We start from the raw sequence: 19677 nt of genomic DNA, 5'->3' as shown, positions 1-19677 counted from the left end.
TAGATCAGAGGTTTCCTTGAGTTTGGTCCCTCTCTCAGCACAGTGAGCTGATGTCAAAAAACTTCATTCCGCTCCCCTCCCTCCCCCACCCTGCTGCCCCACCCACCCACCCCAATTCAAGTTGCAGTATTAATATAAAGCAACTGGGTACAACACAGCGAATATTCACAATTTGGTGCAGCCCAAACCAGGAAATAAATCTTCAACAGAGAGATCCTCACTTCAGAAAGCACGTGCCTATAGCCTCTATGTGTCCATGGAAACATCATAGGGGGTGTCTAACACACCTTGGTTCAGAGCAGTGGCGTCCAGGGAGTCTTAGCCAGCAGTCATAGCTCTCCTGCCCCTGTGTGTTCCTTTGGATTCGGGCTCTCTCAGCACCTTTACAACAGATATTCAGGAGGGTCTATCATGCATCTTGAACAGAAACTGCACCCACCTTGCTTCTTCCAAAGCCTTCATTCCAATTTGGAGAAGTTTTATAGCAGTAAATGACCTCCTAGCACTGTGGGACTGATGCCCAGAAGCCTGGAAACTCAAATGCACACTAGAGGGCACTGGTCAGGAACACACCACAAAAATTAGCTCTGTCTACCACTGTTCTGGATTCAGCAATAAGCCAAGCTACAGATTAAGTGTAGAACCCGTTTTGTATTAAGAATTCAAACCTTAGTAAGACCACCACTTTTAAGCTGGGCGGTGGTGGCGCACGCTTTTAATCCCAGCACTTGGGAGGCAGAGGCAGGCAGATTTCTGAGTTTGAGGCCAGCCTGGTCTACAGAGTGAGTTCCAGGACAGCCAGGACTACACAGAGAAACCGTGTCTCGAAAAACCAAAAAAAAAAAAAAAACAAAAAAACCACCACTTTTTCCAGGGCAAACTGAGTATATAAATAGCCCAGGAAATATTTAAACACTGTGTTAAGAACTGCTTGGAAAAACACTTGTAAAACAAATACCCCAAATCAATTTCAGTTATCTCAAGTAAGATACAAAGTGAGGTTTGGGAAGACATGAGACATGTTTAAAACACAAACAGTAAAGACGTGCCAGAATTGGACATCTCAGACAATTTTAAATGCATTGTTCAAACTGAACTCATACAAAACATGCAAAACCCTCAAATATTCCTGAAGTTTACACAGTACAACACTTACTGGAAAGACAACTTTCTTAACAGAGAAGGAAAAAAAGGCATCTAGATGCTCAGAATTTCTTAATAACAAACAGAAAAATTGTCTGGAAAAAAGAATTCTCAGGAGTGAAAAACTTGTGTCTAAAATATTCATGCCAAAACTTAGACAGAAGCCCCAAAAGTCTACACATCATGTCAGCATCAGCTAGCACTCACTTCTGACTCTGAGGTTAGAGGCTATCATACAGTTTACCTGACTGTTCCCCAGGTGCTGTAAATAGCCTTTATGAACTGGAGGGCTAGAAAATAAGGGCCAACTCTGCCAACGACAAGACAAACAATGTCTACTACAGGCTTGTTATTCATTAATGAAAAATGGAGGTCTCTTGCTACTATCTCTAATTAGCTGGTAACATGGGGACTCTAGACGCAGGCAGAGTGACAGCACAGCTTAGAGCATAAGATTAGTTTCATGGGCCTATTTGTATTGAGTCATATCACTTAGTATTTATTGATATTTTTCATTGAGAACACAGCAGCTTTGAGAAAAACATACCACAAACCCATTCTGTTGAAAACAAGATTCCCAGCTGAATATAAATATTCTAATGTCATTAGCCTGAAATTTATCCTGATGACACACATTGTACCATCAGCTATCTCGATGCAGGAAAGAAACCAGGGAGGTAGTGAATGGTCCCCTATTAGTTAAGATTCCCAGCTGAGACCATGAATAAAAGTAAAGATAAAGGATTTTGAGAAAGGGAAAATTCAATTTCAGATCAGAACTTCTCTCATTTATAACAGTTCCCAATTTTTGATGACCAATAAATGGCCCTCACTATCCCAGTTAAAGACTTTTCTTCTTAGTAACCCTGGGGATTCAATCAAGGGTGCTGAGCTACACATCAGCCCATAGCGTCTCTGGTGAAGACAGTTCACTAGCTATGACCTATTATTCCAGTTTAACTTGACTCTTTCTCATTTGAAAACCTAAGTGACCTTATAAGGCATATAAAATCTTAGTGGCTAGAAGTACCATTACACAGTAAAAATCTGATGCTTACTGCCAAAGAATTAAGTACAGCAATATAACTTCCCATATGTATAGATAGAATAAGGTGACTGTTCTTAGGTAAAATACTACCATTGGTATTCACATCTCTAATATGTGAACAAATCTTTAAAACAAATTTTTATTTTTGTTAATTTTGTGTATATATGTGTACCACATGCATGTCGGTGGTAGTCAGAAGTCTTCAGTGGTCAAAAGACAGCATTGGATCCTCTGGGGCTGGAGTTATGGATGGTGGTGGCCCACTGTGTGGGGACTGAGAACTAAACCACCCAGGTCTTCTTCAAAAGCAGCAAGTGCTCTTAACTGCTGAGCCATCTCGCCAGCCCCATGTTTTCTGGCTTCTTATCAAACCAAACATAAACACAATATAAACCAATACTCACTATTTTCTTTCAGAGCAATGAGACTTGTGTTCATGTAGACACTTGCATGTGGCATTCTAATAGCTTTAATCGTAATTCTTGAAAGAATAATGATATCTAAGTGGGGTTAGAAGAGCAATGCAATGGACAAGTACATGGCATGGCAAACCACAGTGTATTCGAAAAGGGAGAACCTGTTGAGTTAAGGTCTTGGTATGTAACTTCAGGTTGACATGGAACTGGCAATTCTCCTACCTCAGCTTCCTGTGTGTGTGCTTGGTGGCCTTAGACTCAGGAGAATTGCATTGCCCGGAACTAGAGTTATAGACAATTGTAGGCTGCTGTGTGACTGCTGGGACTCAGAACAAGTGCTCTTAACTGCTAAGCTAAATGCTAACTCTCCGGCCCCACAAGCAAATTTTTATAACTTCTTCATTATGCTTAATAAAGTAGTTTACATGGATTACCCAAGCTTATTTTGTGATCAAATGACATACAGGCCATATTAAAAACATACTCAAAATTAATCAGATTAAGCCAGGTGTAGAGGCTAGCCTCTTTAATCCCAGAAGAGCTCAAGGCCAACCTAGGGCTAGTAAGCTCTAGGCTGGTCTGGGCACTGAGTATGCTTGAAACTAAATACTGGTTCAGGAGTTGTGCTTTAAAAAAAAAAAAAAAAACAAAATGTTTATGAAAATGGTGAGATTTAGTTAGGGCAACCAAACAACCAAACCAGCTACCTTGGAGGATTACCACAGAGCCAGCCATCTTCTTACTTGGAACAAGAATTCTCCTTAGGCTAGAAATGAGTTGTAAAAATGATGTTCGCCTCAAAATATTCTCTTCTGTATTAATTTATAAAAAATGAGAAATATACATTAAGGCTTAGATATATAATTTAAAAAACACACTTAAGTATATTAAATATCATGACTAATTTTGGAGGAACTAAGAATAAAGAAGAGCCAGGCATATGGCTCACTTTAACCCAAGGAGGACCCAGAGGTTCAAGGTTATGTTCAATTAACTACACAGTCATTTAAGAGGCCAGCCTGATCCAGGATAACCAAGACTACATAAAGAAAACTTGTTGGGGGGTGGAGGTGGGGGGAGAGGATAAGGAGGAAGAAGAGGAGAGGTTAGCCGGAACTAAATGTTTGAAAACAAAAGAAACCCCCCACCCCCAAAAGGGCAAGAAGGATTAAGTTGATGCTTTACTTCAGGGTTTCATCATATCCAATAATCTGGCCACCTGAGCTCCTTAATAAAGAAACTAACCAGTCAGGTATGGCAGCACACACCTTTAGTCACAGGACTTGGCAGGCAGATCTCTATGAGTTCTAGACCAGCCTGCCTGGTCCGCAAACTAAGTACAGGACAGCCAGGGTTATTACATAGAGAAACCCTGTCTCTAAAAACAAAACCAACCAACCAACCAACCAACCAACCAACCAAACTAACTAACTAACCAAACTAACTAAAACAACTAACCAAACAGAAAAAAAAGAGAAACAGACCAAAACTATGATAACCTCCGTTCTTAAATAAGCAAGCCAAATACCTTTAATCTAAGCTGTCTCATTACCAGAACTGACACAAAGATGAATCTAAAATCCAAGTAATCATCATTGAAATATTCAAATCTCTGTATTAGATGAGAGATCAATATATCAGAATGGTACTCTTTGGTTATTCTGAGATCTGAAGAACATTCTCGTCCCACTCTAACACGGACTAGGTACTCTTTAAGTTTCACAGTAAAGAACCGAAATGTTAAGTAAGGCAAACCAGTGACGCTGGAATTCGCTCCCTGCTCACAGGGCCTTTAGGTGTCCGTTTAGGGACTGGGGAGTAACTCGGGTGATAGAGTGACTGCCTAGAAGCAGCCTACTCATTAAGGCTTAAGCTGCTGGAGAAGTGTGAGCCCTTGAAGGGCTGGCTCTTCCTACTCTCATTACTTTTCAAGTTTTAGTTTTACACAAGGCATTATTCATAATTTTGTACTCTGTAACTTACTATCAAAAAAAATAAATGAAAGATCTCTAAAAGGTGAGACAAAGATCCATTCTATGAGACAAGAACTATTTAAACATCAGCTTGATGGAAATCACACCTGCCCAAACCAACTATGAACTTTACAACTCACACCATTCAGCTCTGTAACTGTCAGTCCTCAACTTAAAGCACACAGCTCCGGTATTGGAGACATTATCTGTTCATTTCATTTACGTCATTTTAAAATTTCATTAGGTTTAAACAATATTAAGTTTTAAAAAAAGTAATTGGCTGTTTAAAGATCACTAGATTTGTAACTATTGTACTGAGGGATTTCAGTCATCACAGTGAGATCTGTAAAAGACTGGGCAAAAGATACTGGAATACAGGGGGAAAAAAACCCAAAGGACTGATTGACAAATACAGTTTTTATACTATCAATTAGTTTGAGGATGATACAAAATAACTAGATGCTTAATATTTGGGGGCCAACATAAGTTTTGCACAGGGCTGTGACTCCAGGTGCAGTTTACACTTCCTCCAGGAGGTTAATCTGTTAGTAGTTGATCCTACCCCACTCATGTCAAAACTTAAAAACACCCAAAGTCCTCTGACTTGAAAAGACAAAGAACTACTTTTTTTTTTTTGTTTGTTTGTTTGTTTGTTTGTTTTTGACTTTTCGAGACAGGGTTTCTCTGTGTAGTCCTGGCTGTCCTGGAACTCACTCTGTAGACCAGGCTGGCCTTGAACCCAGAAATCCGCCTGCCTCTGCCTCCCAAGTGCAGGGATTAAAGGCGTGCGCCACCACTGCCCGGCAGACAAAGAACTACTAATCTAGTCCAATTCTGTTTTTCAAAAAAGAAATTCAAGATCCAGAGGAAGAAAAGCTGTTCCCAATAGTGGATGCACTGACCCCACCAGGGAGGCTCTTTATCTCGGTATCAAACACCATGTATTGTACCCAGGGAGAGAAATCTCGCCTTCACTTTTCAGGAGCCTTCTGATATTTTTCTTAAGTGTTCAAGTGAGATCCTTGCTAATTAAAGGGGTTTTTAGTACTGGAGCTCAAAATCCTTTAGTACCTGGGCAAAGGTCTTGCCTTACTGATAGATTTCATGCTTCAAATCTAGTATTTTCAAGAGGCAGAGTCAAAGAACGAGCTACGATGCTTGCCACCGTCTGCCTGTCTTCTCTGTAAAGACACCCCTAACTAAACTTAGCCCACCCTTCTCTCCTAAGTTCCTATTGTAGTAACAGTTTAATCCTGAAAGAGATAAAATCCACCTTCTGGCTGTTATCTATGTATATAGATGACTCCCTAACTAGATAAAACAGTCAAACCAGATCTGAGTTTTCAAAATATGTCCAATTTTTGATTACAGACTCAATTGAGCACTAATACAGTAGATTTGGATACAAGATTAAACACGGTATAAAACCAAAGGGTTGTTTAATAATTATTGTGAATAATCTATCAGAAAAAATAATTGTTATCTTCTCTTTAAAATGGCATAATTAAGATTTTTATAGGGTAGTGCAAATCTCATTATCTTGACCCCAACTACTTCTTCCATCTTTAAATAAAGACCTTTAATTTATAAATCCAAATAATAGAAAGATGACCTTAGAGTAATAACAATGTGACCTTAGAGTAAATATACTCCAACTGACATAGGACAACACAGCACACAAGGTAAAGGACAGACTCTGGATACCGACCACACTGTATAAATTCTAGTCTTCTCCCACACTTTAAGTGAGTAGAAGGCATACACACTGTGTAGGACGGCATGAAGACTGAAGGAGAAAATGCACACAGAGTACACACCACACATGCTAGCTGCTCCTTCCCCTGGCACAGTTCTCCTCCAAGTCCACACAGAGCCCCTTTCACTTTCCCTACAAGTTTCCATCTATATGACATTCAAATCTATCTTGTCCCTTTCCTCCTTACTTAAAAAACAACCTTTGAGCTGTTTTTACTACATACAGGGAATAACTACATTTATCTACCCTCCTAGATCTCATCTGACTGCTCAGTGAAAGCTCTCCCTTGAAAGAAAAATAACTTGTAGAAGAACTAAGGCAAACTCCTTATGCAGATTAAGTTCTTAAGCAAGGCAATATCCCCCCCCAACTTTATTTCTCTCATGTATAATACATAACCCTTCCTCCCACGAGCCAACCCTCAGAATCTTACTCCTTGCCAACATTAAGTAAAGTCCCCAACAGCTGAACATCCTGACTAAGTGTGATAAATGCACAATGCTGTGTTCTCTTAACTCACATATATACTTGGCCATCTTACTTTGGTTTCTCATAAATGGATTTGCCAGTGCCAAGCATATAAAAAAGAAGTGTATACACCCTCTCACTTCTGAACATCCTGCCTCAGGTTCTCAAGATAGGTTTTACTGTATAAAGAGAACCTAACCTAACAGGGTACGAGGGTGCAGCAGAGTCCTCTAAGGGAAAATTCTTGACTTCATATTTCTGACTGACTTGGGCTTTAGCTGGGCCTGTGACAGCAGAGGAGACAGTGCCAGCCTAGCAAAGCTGGGTACCCTCTCACTTTTTACCCCGTAGCTCCCGAAGCATTAGACCACTGACCTTGACTACTAGTTTGTTTGTTTTTTTAAAGCCTCTGAGAGTCTATTCCTCAGACAGCCAGTTTTTATTCAAGTTCAGAGATACAACTGAGGAATTAACATGCTTGCTAAATAAATCCAAACTGTTGGTTAAGCCTCAAGCACTATGAAAAACACCAAAGTGGTATTATTCAGTCACCAATCAAAAGAGAGAACTTTGACTCAAGGTATAAATGAAATTGTAATTATATAAATATATTTATAAATATTTATACAATTATATACTTATACATAAGCACTTACACAGACTTAGAAAAAAAAGTAAGAACATTAATTCAAAAGGACTCACTGAAAAATAACAGAATTTTCCATGATTTCCTTGTGGAGATACATAACCCATTCTTTAGGGAGGTCCCTCAAAATCCAACCATTAACAACCATAGTCTCTAACTGTATACTAGCCACACACCACATCTCTTTAGCTTATCTTTTTAATCCCCTAGTTGCCAAGAGATCTGCAAGTACACAGGAATCCAAAGGTTTCTGAGTAATCACAATTTAGATTGTGTATAGGTTCAAGAATCACTCAAAATCTTCAACTGACAAGATAGGTCATTCTATAGAAATGGTTTTATAAGCAGTTTAAAGTTTTGATTTTTCTACCAAATCATCACCTGCCCTGGTAGGGAATTCTACTTGAAGCTCAAGGAAAGAACTGAGCACACAGTGAAGCTGATGGATAGTACTATATAGACTCAGGTGGCCTATTCTAAATAATACTGAAAAAAGCTTTCACCAAACACAATTTGAATGTGACTTTTGTTGGCAGAAAAAAAAAAAAAAAAAAAACACCTCACATCTGGCGATTACTAGTAATCTCTCTCTTACTAACTGTTGTCGTATGAACCAAGTTTGAAGGTCTTTCTCTGAGACTTTCAGTTTTGATATTTTCTAAAATAAAACAGCATGAGGAATTAAGATCAATTAGTTACCAAAGCATTTTAAGTATTATTCCAATTGAGGGTAAAAAAACGAATCACTACTTCTAACCAAAAGAACATTGTTAGCAACTCTCAGCTGCAGCCTTTGTCCCTACCCCCCACCCCACCCACCCCTGGGACATACTTAAGTATGCCTTAAGCACATAGGACAATCAATAACCACAGTGGTTACAATTACAAAGCCATTGCACTACATGATTATTGAACACCTGCCTTCCTACAGAATATATTAGACTCAGACAATGGAGGCAAAGGAACTAATTTGCTGTGCAGACAAAAACAGCAAGCACCTTCCTAGCCCAGACACAGGGTGCTTACTAAAGTTTTGTCCTAGGACTGGAAAGAGGAATATAATTGATAGAGTAAATAGCAAAGGAAACTGTCTCAGGCTAGGACATTGAAAGCCACCCTGTGCTACACACAATACACTGAGCACTGATTCTGCCAATAACACACATCATGGAAATAGCTTGTAACTAGAAGATGGAAATCCTTGAGGGAAATTTTAAATATGATGACCAACATTATAAAGGATGCTTTCCCCACATAAACAAACATCTGGATGTTTCATTATGACATCTTCCTACATGATGAACAAAATGCATGTTAAAAGAATTTCTTTTTCCTACCAAAAATGGGGGCTGTTTTTAATTCTGATTCTAGCCATTGTTTGTTAACAGTCTAGGAAGTAGTAACATCACTAGGTCCCCAAAAGGTGTCATGAAAGAGACCACTTATTAGAACACACATTTCGTGCTGCCAGTACTAGGAGAGATGTTATTCTTATTTTTACACGTCCATTGGTCACCACACTTGGTAAGAAAGAACAAAGTGAGAAAAAGGAAGAAGAAAGAAGACAGAGGTAAGGGGGAAGGAGACTGATTGACAAATGACAGAAAGAGAAAAAGAAAAGGCAGGTGACTTGCTTGCCCAGCGTTGGCTCTATGGTCCTATGAGCCAAGATGCATACTTAGTGACATGGTATCTCACAGGAACAGAGAAAGGGGGTAAGCTGAGAGAGGTCAGGCCATGATGTTAATTTCTTTCCTGTACAAAGACAGTCTCTTGAGGACAGAGGCCAGCCTCTTGTAAGGTAATGTCATAGTCCAGATGAGAGAGCTTCCTCCGAGGGAAGTTGGTGAGAAGTTCAAAACGTTCATTTGGATATCCTTTAGACTGGACATGCTTCACCAAAGCCTACAAAAACCAAGAGTAAGACAAAACCATTAGCTGAATATAAACAACATGAGGACTAATTTATAAGAGTACTCTATTTTTTATCATATTAAAGTAACTTAATTCAAATAATTAAAGCTTACAAAAGGCCAACATAACCTTTTGGATAGTAAGATAAATCTATATCCGGTAACTTAGGATTACTATGTGATCGATACTGAAAAAGTCATTGCTATCTCCCCAATAAATAAATCCAGGCAATATTTATAAAATATAGTATCCATTTTTTTCCTTCATCAGAGAGTATGTCCTTTTATTCTGTCTACAATCAGCCAAGACCTCACAACTGTCTGTTAAAATTTCTTTAGCACTTCCTTATCTATAAATGCTTTCTCATCAGATAAATGATCAGTCACCTTTTTCCTCTACCTACTGTCTAGTCTTCTACTGAGTTTTCCAACTCAAACTAAACTAAACTAAACTAAACTAAAGAATGGTCTATTCAGTAGTAACAATTGTCCTAGGAAATATGCACCATGATCACTGGTAGATATCTAATAATAATATAGACTCTATGTATTGACAACAAATAATAACAAAATATCATGTAATATATTGTAACAAAATGTCAGCATTACTTCTCTAAAGCTTTGGGGCCATCACTAACATAAAAGTAACTAAACAGCTTGCAAAAATACATAGACTTTTATTTTATGTATGAAGTATACTGTTGTTCTCTTCAGAGAGACCAGAAGAGGGCATTGGATCCCATTACATATGGTTGTGAGCTACCATGCAGGTGCTGGGAATTGAACTCAGGACCTCTAGAAGAGCAGCCAGTGCTGCTGGGCCATCACTCCAGCCCTGAAAGTATATATTTTTTTCTTAAACATGTAAGTTTTAAAAGTTTCTTGAAGTTACTTGACTAGAAACCCAGCGGTAACTGTAACATTCATTTGATAAACTAAGATGGCTATTGACTCTTGGGTATACACAGCCTGGTTATAAAGGGAATGGTTCACATCTCAGGTGATGGAATGAGATGGTAGGAGGTTTCATTGAACTATTTAGAATAGTATGTAATTTAAAACTTATGAATTGATTCTGGAATATCCCCAGTAACGTTTCTATACCAAAGTTTGCTAGCAGAACTAGAAGGTGGAGAAGGGCACTGTGGTGGTTTGAATATGCTTGGCCCAGGGAGTAGCAATATTTGGAGGTGTGTCCTTGGTGGAGGAAGTATGTCACTGTGGTTGTGGGCTTTAAGCCCCTTGTCCTAGCTGCTTGGAAGCCAGTCATCTCCTAGTGGCCTTCGGAGAAAGATAGATCAGATGAAGATGTAAAATTTTCAACTCCTCCTGCACCATGCATGCCTGGATGGATATCACCTTGATGATAATGAACTGAATCTCTGAACTTGTAAGCCAGCCCCAATTAAATGTTGTCTTGGTCATGGTATCTGTTCACAGCAGTAAAACCCTAAGACAGGCACCTATCATATTTGCTCTTTCTCTTGCCTTTGTCCCATTTCAAACAGTGGTAGTTTGATGTCTGGCACTAGTCAGAAACTGCTACTTGTCAGCCTTCAACAATCAGCCTAAGTATCTTCAACTGTATGGTTTCATTTAAATGGCCTCTCCTCCTAAGGCTCACGTTCTGAGCTTTTAGGGGGTAGGGACCAGCTGGCAGAAGTAGGTCACCACATGCAGGCCTCTGAAGGTCTTATCCACCCATCTAGCTCTGCTCTAGTTCTCTGTTCCTGGCTCACAGCCACACAAACAAGTTTTAGTTCCCATGACAAGACAGGGAACTTCTGCCAAGCTCTCACACTCTCATGCCTATACTGCTCTGGAGGGCTGAAATCTCTTTGAAACCACGAGCCAAAAGAAACCTTTCTTCCCTTAAGTTGTTTCCACCAGGTATTCTGTTATAGAAACACGGAGAGTGATTAATCCTAGGTATAGTAACAGGCCAGATAGAGGCACTGACCAAAGTGGGGCTAGAAGTGAGGACCATCCATAAGTCAAGCTATGCTAGTCAGACCAATTCTCTTTTCTAGTAGTCAAAAAGAATCACTGCTCAGGAATTTTTAAATAAATGGGCCCTTAGAACCACCATGATAGGTGAAGTCATGTACAAATCAAGGAATGAGTAAAACTCACAGGCAAACAAAGAGGGGAATGAAATAAAGACAAAAGAAAAAAATCCTAACGGATTACAAAAGAGACATAGAGCAACAACCTTGGCTCTTAACTTTAGTTTGGCAACTAAGAAATCCTAGATCCACTGGGTGTGGTGGCACATGGCTTTAGTTCCAGCAAACAGGAGACAGAGGCAGGTAAATCTCTGAGTTTGGGGACAGCCTGTTCTACAAACTGAGTTCCAGGGCAGCCAAGGCCACACAAAGAAACCCTGACTCAAAAACAACACACACACAAAAGGAAAAAAAAAGTTTGAAAACAAATAAACCAAAAAACGATGGACCCCCCCACAAACACAAAACTAAAAAGCCTTGGCTGGCCTGTGACTTGCCTAAAATAATGAGAAGAAAATAATTAAGAATGAGACAGGCATGGTAGCTCAGGATTGTAATTGCAGCACTTGGGAGGCTAAGCAGAAAGACTGCTTTAGTTTCAGGCTACCCAGGCTAAGAAGTGAGACCTCACCTCAAAACCTCCACACCCTTGATCACAGAATTCAGCAAGCTGAGGCAGGCAAATCTCTGTGAATTATAGGTTAGCCAGGGCTACACAGTAAGGCCCTGCTTCAAAACCAAAACAAAAAAGACAAGTAACAAACCACAACAATAAAACTCAAAAAAATTAAGCCTCTAGGCAGATAAGTTTTCAGTTAGGTATTAAATAAACTCTGTATCAGGAGTCAAGGATCTGACTTACTTCAGTTTCCTCCTTTCTCTGGGGTAAGGATATGGCATAGTAGGGGTTTGTCTAGCATGCATAGCTTATGGGTTTGACCAATAGCAGCACAAAAATTAGTTTCTTTGCTTTAAACAAATGTTTTAGTGGGATAAACTCACCAGTAATTTGGCTTGCTCTGGAAGAGTGATCTGCTCCCTTTTTCCATCTGGGTACCGCAGCATCAGCTGTGCTTTTGGTCCTAAGGAAGAGTTATATACATACATAGGTGTTTAATATGGGAGATCAACTAAAGCAAGTCATTCAGTACATTCGAGTTTAGTAGGTAAAGCAGGTCTATACCATAACCCACCATTTACATCTATCCCCTCCACTATTCCATCTGACTTTTCAGGTGACATCTCCAAGACCTCAGAATCCATGGCTGGCAATCCTTGATGGTTTGTGGCTGTGCCAGGCTCAGTTCTGGCTGGGGGCTCTGTCAGTGGCCTTCTGTTCTCCTCTTTTCTATGCCCCAAATCTTTATGAGGAGACTTTCTGGACTTAGCAAGATTCTCTACCTCCTCTTCTTCATCAGAGCCACAAACCGATATGAATTCCTCACTGCCAGAAAAGAGTTCCGATTCAGATTCTTCATCTGAGCGGCTATCCTGTTTGGCCTGTGCTGAGTCGAAATGTGTCTCTTGCAAGGAGGCTCTGATGGCAGCTTCCAGTTGGCTGTCTTCGCTGGCGTCTATGAGACTCTCCTGTGAGGTGCAGCCAAAACAAAAGTTGAAAGAATAGTTAAACGGGGGAAAAAAAAAAAACCCAAAAACCAAAAACCAAAAACTAAAAACCCACTCAACTGGGATATAAAAAACAAACTAGTCAGCTTGCCATTATGATTTTCTGCCAAAGTGGAACTCTCTCTTATACCATGTGAGGGCAAGAACTTAGTATCAGAAAGACAAATTGGAATGAATATTTTAAAAGCAAAAATAAAAGACTATCATTAAGCTGGATATGGTGGCACATAATGCCAACATTGATAAAGCAGAAGTAGAGGATTGCTTGAAGTCCTAGGCTAGCCTGCACTACACAGTGAGACCCTGTCTAAAACACAAACAACATAAAGCTCTCATAGAATCTAGTACACTGCCATTTTAAGTTCAGGTATTTTTGGCATCAAAATGAACAAAGCCAAGAAAATAGCTTATTATTTTTTGCTTAAAAAAAAGTTTTTTGTTTGTTTTTGTTTTTTCAAGACAGGGTTTCTCTGTGTAGCCCTGGCTGTCCTGGAACTCAGAAATTCGCCTGCCTCTGCCTCCCAAGTGTTAGGATTAAAGGCGTGCGCCACCACCACCAGGCCCAAACTACAATTCCTTAAAATGATTAAATATCAGAAATACATGTCTCCCTTGCTTTTTATTAAATGCAGTAATTCTTAGCACTCAAAACAAGAAAATAACATTACCAAAATATGACATGATGGTGCATGCTATATCCCAGGATTTAATACTTTGGGAGAGGCTGAGGGAGGAAGCTTGTAAGTTAAGACTCCTAGCATGCACTTGTCTCAGGGGGAAAAAAAACAAACAAAAAACAAACAACAACAACAACAAAAAAAAACCCAAAGGAAATACATTTGGATGTTTGGTGGTAGACAAACTAAATTCTCAAAAGCTTAATAATTATAATGAAAAACATCATTATGATAACTAGAAATGCAAATTCTTTTAAATTTATTTGAATTGTGTTTATGTTTAAGGCTGTGCAGTTAGTGTGTACACACGTTTAAGTCAAACGACAATGTTCAGGAGTCCATTCTCTCCTTACCATATGGGTTGTAGAGATTACACTCAGGTTATCAGGCTTGGTAGGAGTGCCTTTAACCACCAGGCCATCTTAACAGGCAGAGAAATGCAAATTTCCAGTATTTTCTTGTTAAAATTTTAAATATCACAGATTTCATTTTTTAAAATCACAAAATATGGACCATCTGAACTGAGCTTACTTGTTTAATGTTGGTATTCAGGAAATTGCCACACAATCCTAACATGCATCATTCTCAGCTAAGCAAGAATAGTTTATTGAATGCACACCACAATACTGGACATCCAGTTCCACAAGAAGGAAAAACCTAATTATGGCACTAGTCCCCTCTCAGGGTAGCTTTTTGTAGGGAAAACCAGGTTCAAAAGTTTAAAGGGCAAGGAGGGAAGCAGTTAGCTTATTAGGCAAAGTATTACTAGCTAACCTTTAAGCTGATTGGTCCTGAGTAAGGTAAGGAGGGAATTTCAGAATGTTGAGAGAATATAGAATGAGTATTATAATCATAACTTTAGGCTCATTAGTAACATTCTTCAGAGTCAGCCACAAAAACCACAGTGAGCTCATATGTAGGTACAGGAAGGGCTGCCGGTGGTCAGCTCTAACTCAAAATATTTTAGACTAACAGTTCATATTGGCCTTTGATTTGATGGATAATATGTAAAGCTCTGTGGAATTTCTTCAGATTAGCAAACCTCATACAGAATATTCAGGACAGACAGAACACAGAACAAAACAGGATATGTGGTCAGCATGTCCTTGAGTCAAGTCATGTCTCTGTGTCAATGACTGGCAGGCATGGAACAAAATGGCTATACTTATTCTGGAGGAAAAGGTCAATCTGGTTCCTACTGCCCATAATAATTTTTAAGAAAGTTCCTGGGTGTGGTGGAACACACTTTTAATTCCAGCACCTAAGAGGCAGAGGTAGGTGGATATCTGTGAGTTTAAGCCCAGCCTGGTCTATAATGTGAGTTACAGGACAGCCAAGGCTATGTAACAGAGACCTGCCTTAAACAAACAAACAAACATAACTAATAATAAACATAACTCTAATTTACCACACACATAAAGCAGGTAGATTTATTTATGAGACATTCAATGGCTTACATGAGTAGATTTGCAGTAACATTGCACAGCAGACAGCACCAGGTTAATGTTGTGGATTTGGTCTAATGCTACTTATGTTAATTTAGTCCCCCAAATTACACAGGAATCTGCATGTCTGCCCATAAGATGCTGAGGGACCCTTTCCCCAATTGGTTTTGATTGGTAAATAAAGTTGCCAGTGGCCAATAGATGGGAAAGAAGACAGAGGAAGTGGCAGGAGGGGAAGAGAGCCACCATGCTAGGAAAGGAGTAAAGACCGGGCCTGAGAGGTGCAGAAGAGAGAGCATAACCAACATGTAAGAGTCAGGGATCATGGCCCAGGAGGGCTACAGGTCTGGGTCCAGAGCAGCCAAGATGGAATATAGGCTTTAGTAAAGATGAGTCAGGAATATTGGAAGGGAGAGTAGTGTGTTAGCTGCATAGAGGTTACGAAGTGGCCCAGCCATTGAGCTGTTTAAGGCATATTAAAATATACGTGTGTGTGTGTGTGTGTGTGTGTGTGTGTGTGTGTCTTTCATTTGGGAACCTAGAACATTGGGGCAGGTGAGAAACGCACCAATACTACTGGGGTCAATTTGAGTAGAGTTAACTGTCTACAGCAACAAGTTACTATCCAATATTCTTGTCTGGGTTTCTTTGTTTTTACTGTATGTAAGTATACTTCAGCTGTCTTCAGACACACCAGAAGAGGGCATCAGATCCCATTACAGATGGTTGTGAGGCACCATGTGGTTGTTGGGAATTGAACTTAGGGCCTCTGGAAGAGCAGATAGTGTTCTTAACCACTGAGCCATCTTTACCCCTTTCTAGCCCATCTAGGGCTAGAGAGTTGGTTCAGATTAATAGACGATGCTACTTTTTTAAAATTTTATTTTTATCATTTTTATGTTGTGTGTTTCTGTTTGTTTGTGGGTATGCACACATGAGTGTAAGTGTCCACAGACACCAGAGATGTCAAGATTCCCCTGGGGCTGGCTATGAGCCACCTGATGTGGGTGCTTAAAACTGAACTCAGTTCCTAAGACTCATATAGTGGCTCACGACCATCCATAACTCCAGGTGCAGAGGATCCAACACTTGTGGTATGAGGGTAGTGCACATATATAGTACACATACAGGCAAAACACTCATACACAAAATAAAACTAAAAAAATTATTTAAATAAAAATATGTCTAATTTAAAAAGTCCATGTACTACTTGCCCTATAGTTTTTATTTACTTTTTTGTCTATAACTTGTTTTGAGACAGGTTTCACTCCATAGCTTAAACAAGCACAGAATTCATTATATAGCTTTGTCTTCAAACTTGCAGTAATTCTCCTGACTCAGTCACTTGAGTGCTGGGATCACAGGCATGTGATACCCTGCAAACTAAGAAGAAAAGGAATACAGGACTGGTGGTAGGAGACAGGGGCAGCAGTATCAGAATTCAAGGAAATCATTGGCTACATAGTGACTTTGAGCCCACCTTGGCTCCCTGTCTTCAAATAGCCTGATAAAGTACATCTAAAAGAAACATGGACTAGAGAGATAATCAGTAGTTAAAGCACTTCCTTCAGAAACTTGAGGACCACTGCTCAGATCCCCAGAACCCTTATAAGTGCTCAGTGGATGTAGCAGCCTCTAATTCCAGCATTCAGTAAGCAGAAACAGGGGACCCCCTTAACACAATGTCTAACCAGACTAGCCATATTGATGAGCCTTGGGTTCAACAGAGACCCTGCCTCAATGAATAAGGAGTGCAAGGAAGGCAAATGAGTAAGAGTTCTGATGTCAACCTTGAGCACGCATACACACACACACACACACACACACACACACACACACACACACACACACACACAGGAACACACGTACAAACATACAAACATACTGCATAGACACAAATTTTAAAAAAGAAATACACAACTAGACCTAGAAACTTCTAGTGGTGAGACAAATCTCCAGGAGCTGGGGTAGGAAACTGAGAGCCTCCAGCAGTCAGATTAGTGCTGCTGTCTGTAAGCTGCACTTACTTACAGAAGCTTCCTTCTGCAGTGGACAGTGGTTAACTGCAAATCCTCATCAGTGTTAAAATGCAGAAAATACATGTTGAATGTTCAGCCATAAATGCGACTACAGCATCCATAGCATCCTTTCCAGGGTTCAGGGAATATTATGGAAGAGAGGGCAAAAAGAATGTAAGATGTAAGGGATGCCATGGAGGGATATGGAACAGTGTCTCCTGGGCATGACAAAATACAGTGTTCTTAAACATACAGTGGCTACGCTCACCTGCCTAAAAGTCCTACACAAGATTGGACCCATCAACCTTCTGCCATAGAAGGGACTCACACCCTCCCTGAAAATAAGCAATTAATGGTTGCTAGTAACAGGAAAGACATTTTCTTTAGTGGTGTAACCACTGGAAAAGGTGCCAATGCTCCTATAAACAATTTTTCACCTGTGCTTAAGTAAGCTTAGGTCACAAATGAACGAAAATATAAAACTGTATACATACACAGGCATACACACATACATATATATATTATGACTTCACTAAGAAGATGAAATTCTTCTGCAGAAAACTATCAAAAAAAAAAAAAAAAAAAAAAAGACAGCTAAGATGTAGTACATCCAGAAAGCATAACTGTTCATTACTTACATTATTTTTTTTTTCAATATAGGCTTTCTCTGTCCTGGAGCACGCTTTGTAGACCAGGCTGGCCTCAAACTCACAGGGATCCACCTGTGCTTGCCTCTGCCTCCTGAGTGCTGGGATTAGAGATGTGTGCTACCAGAGGCCAGCTCTGCTCCTTATCATAAATGCCATTTAATATCAAACACAGGTATGTATACTTAGTTGCCTATCACTTATACTTACCGATCGGGCACACTTTTTGGGGGGGCTGCTAGAAAGTCCATCCAGTTGCCCATGTTCACCCAGAAACCCTGTTACTTGGTCCAAGAAAGAAGATACATCCAATTGGTGCCACTCTACTAGCTTCTGACCTAAAGATTAATAAATAAATAAATAAATAAAAATCAAGACATATAAAATAATTTTTCTAACCAGTCATTAAATAATTGACATATAAATAAAGTTTGCTACAAATTCATATCCTTAACTCTCACTTACTGAAGTCACACAGTATCTTCATAACCTATTGACAACATCAATTAAAAGCCAGATAAGATTCTCACCCATCATGAAATGAAAACTATCTGTTTACATTATAGCCATTTAGGAAGAAGAAATTCAAACAAAACAAAATCTAAATAGCAGAATCTAAATAAAATCTAATTAATAATAAAAACAGTTCACCCTCTAGTTCTCTAGAGGAATACAACAAATACCTAAAACAATCTCATCAATTTAATAACAGAAAACCTAAGGAGGCCCTATAAAGATGACTGACTGTCAGTTTTTCTTTGAAAGAACAAACTGTACAAATACAAAATGTTGTTACCCCTCAAGTTTCCAGAAATAGAGTCCCTAAATAAACACATCCAAAGTTGTTTACACAAACACAAAAACATCCCTTAACTATCACACTGCTGAAACCACACCTAGTCAACAACTAATCAGCTGTGAAATATAAAGGCTGTAATTTAATATAACTTACCTGTCCGTGGATCTAAGATGGAAACATAGGGGAAATCCCCTAACTTATAAAACTGTATGTATCTCTGACCTTCCTCGCTGTCGTGATAAACCTGTTAAGCCAATAAAATTTTTAAAAACCTCTTAAAAAAAGGTTGATCACAATCTTGTTGTCTATTAAGGGCAATGGATTCTCCAAATAAGCCTTGACAAGCATGTTAAGTTCTAGCCCCTCATATTAAAGCAGAAGTAAACAAATGCAGATTTAACATCCTACTCTTGGCCCCCTTTGAAAAACATTATAAAACACAAACCCATTCCTACTCCTTTCTCAGTTCAGAAGAGGTACTAGTAGTAACTTCCTTACTATGTATCCAGGCTATCCTTGAACTCAAGAGATCTGCCTGCCTCTGCCTCCCAACTGTGTCACAATGTCTAGCACTGTATTTGTATTCTAATAAATCACATATATTAAGATTATAAATTTGAAAACCCAACATTTTATTAGGCGGAGATGTTCAGTCAATACTTGACTAAAATAAAAGGAACTCTGCCATTAAAAACAACCCTGGAAGCTGGCAAAGGACTGGTTCATCAGATAGAGGTGCTTGCAGCACAAGCCTGACAACCTACAGTGGAAGGAGAAAACCAATTTCCGAAAGTTGTCCTCAAACCTCCATACCACACACTGACACATACAGAACATACTTACAAATTTATAATAAAAACGAAATCCCACTGAATTTGCCATATGTAAAACACAAATGGGTAAATCAATAGCACTAGTAGTACATCTTAGGTAAGTTTACTTAGTTGTTTTCCGTAACTTTTTAAAAACTAGAAATTGAAATTGGACCTGCCTAGGGTATAACCCCCAGCTACACAATGGCTGAGGTCAGAGTCCAAAGCCTTACTTGGGGCCGTTTCTAACACTAAAAAAGGAGCTGGGCCAGGTGGATCTCTGT

At 39.4% G+C, this 19677-nt stretch overlaps 1 protein-coding gene across 1 annotated transcript in view; it reads right to left on the bottom strand.

The window, feature by feature from the left end:
* Positions 1-883: 883 nt before the first annotated feature.
* The window catches only part of Ubxn7 (UBX domain protein 7), a 58809-nt gene continuing 40015 nt past the window's right edge, over positions 884-19677 (bottom strand). Inside the window, exons 7-11 of the mRNA XM_034515848.2 lie at positions 18735-18825; positions 17993-18120; positions 12563-12956; positions 12372-12451; positions 884-9355 (exon numbers count right to left, since the gene is read on the bottom strand). Of these exons, the coding sequence (XP_034371739.1) occupies positions 9194-9355; positions 12372-12451; positions 12563-12956; positions 17993-18120; positions 18735-18825 (855 nt within the window). The 3' untranslated portion in view covers positions 884-9193. The remainder of the gene's footprint in view (positions 9356-12371; positions 12452-12562; positions 12957-17992; positions 18121-18734; positions 18826-19677) is intronic.

The sequence above is a fragment of the Arvicanthis niloticus genome, chromosome 12 (assembly GCF_011762505.2).
Source record: "Arvicanthis niloticus isolate mArvNil1 chromosome 12, mArvNil1.pat.X, whole genome shotgun sequence".
NCBI classification, from domain to species: domain Eukaryota; kingdom Metazoa; phylum Chordata; class Mammalia; order Rodentia; family Muridae; genus Arvicanthis; species Arvicanthis niloticus.
Note: the sequence above shows the minus strand (reverse complement) of the source record. Positions and strands in the feature narration are given on the sequence as shown.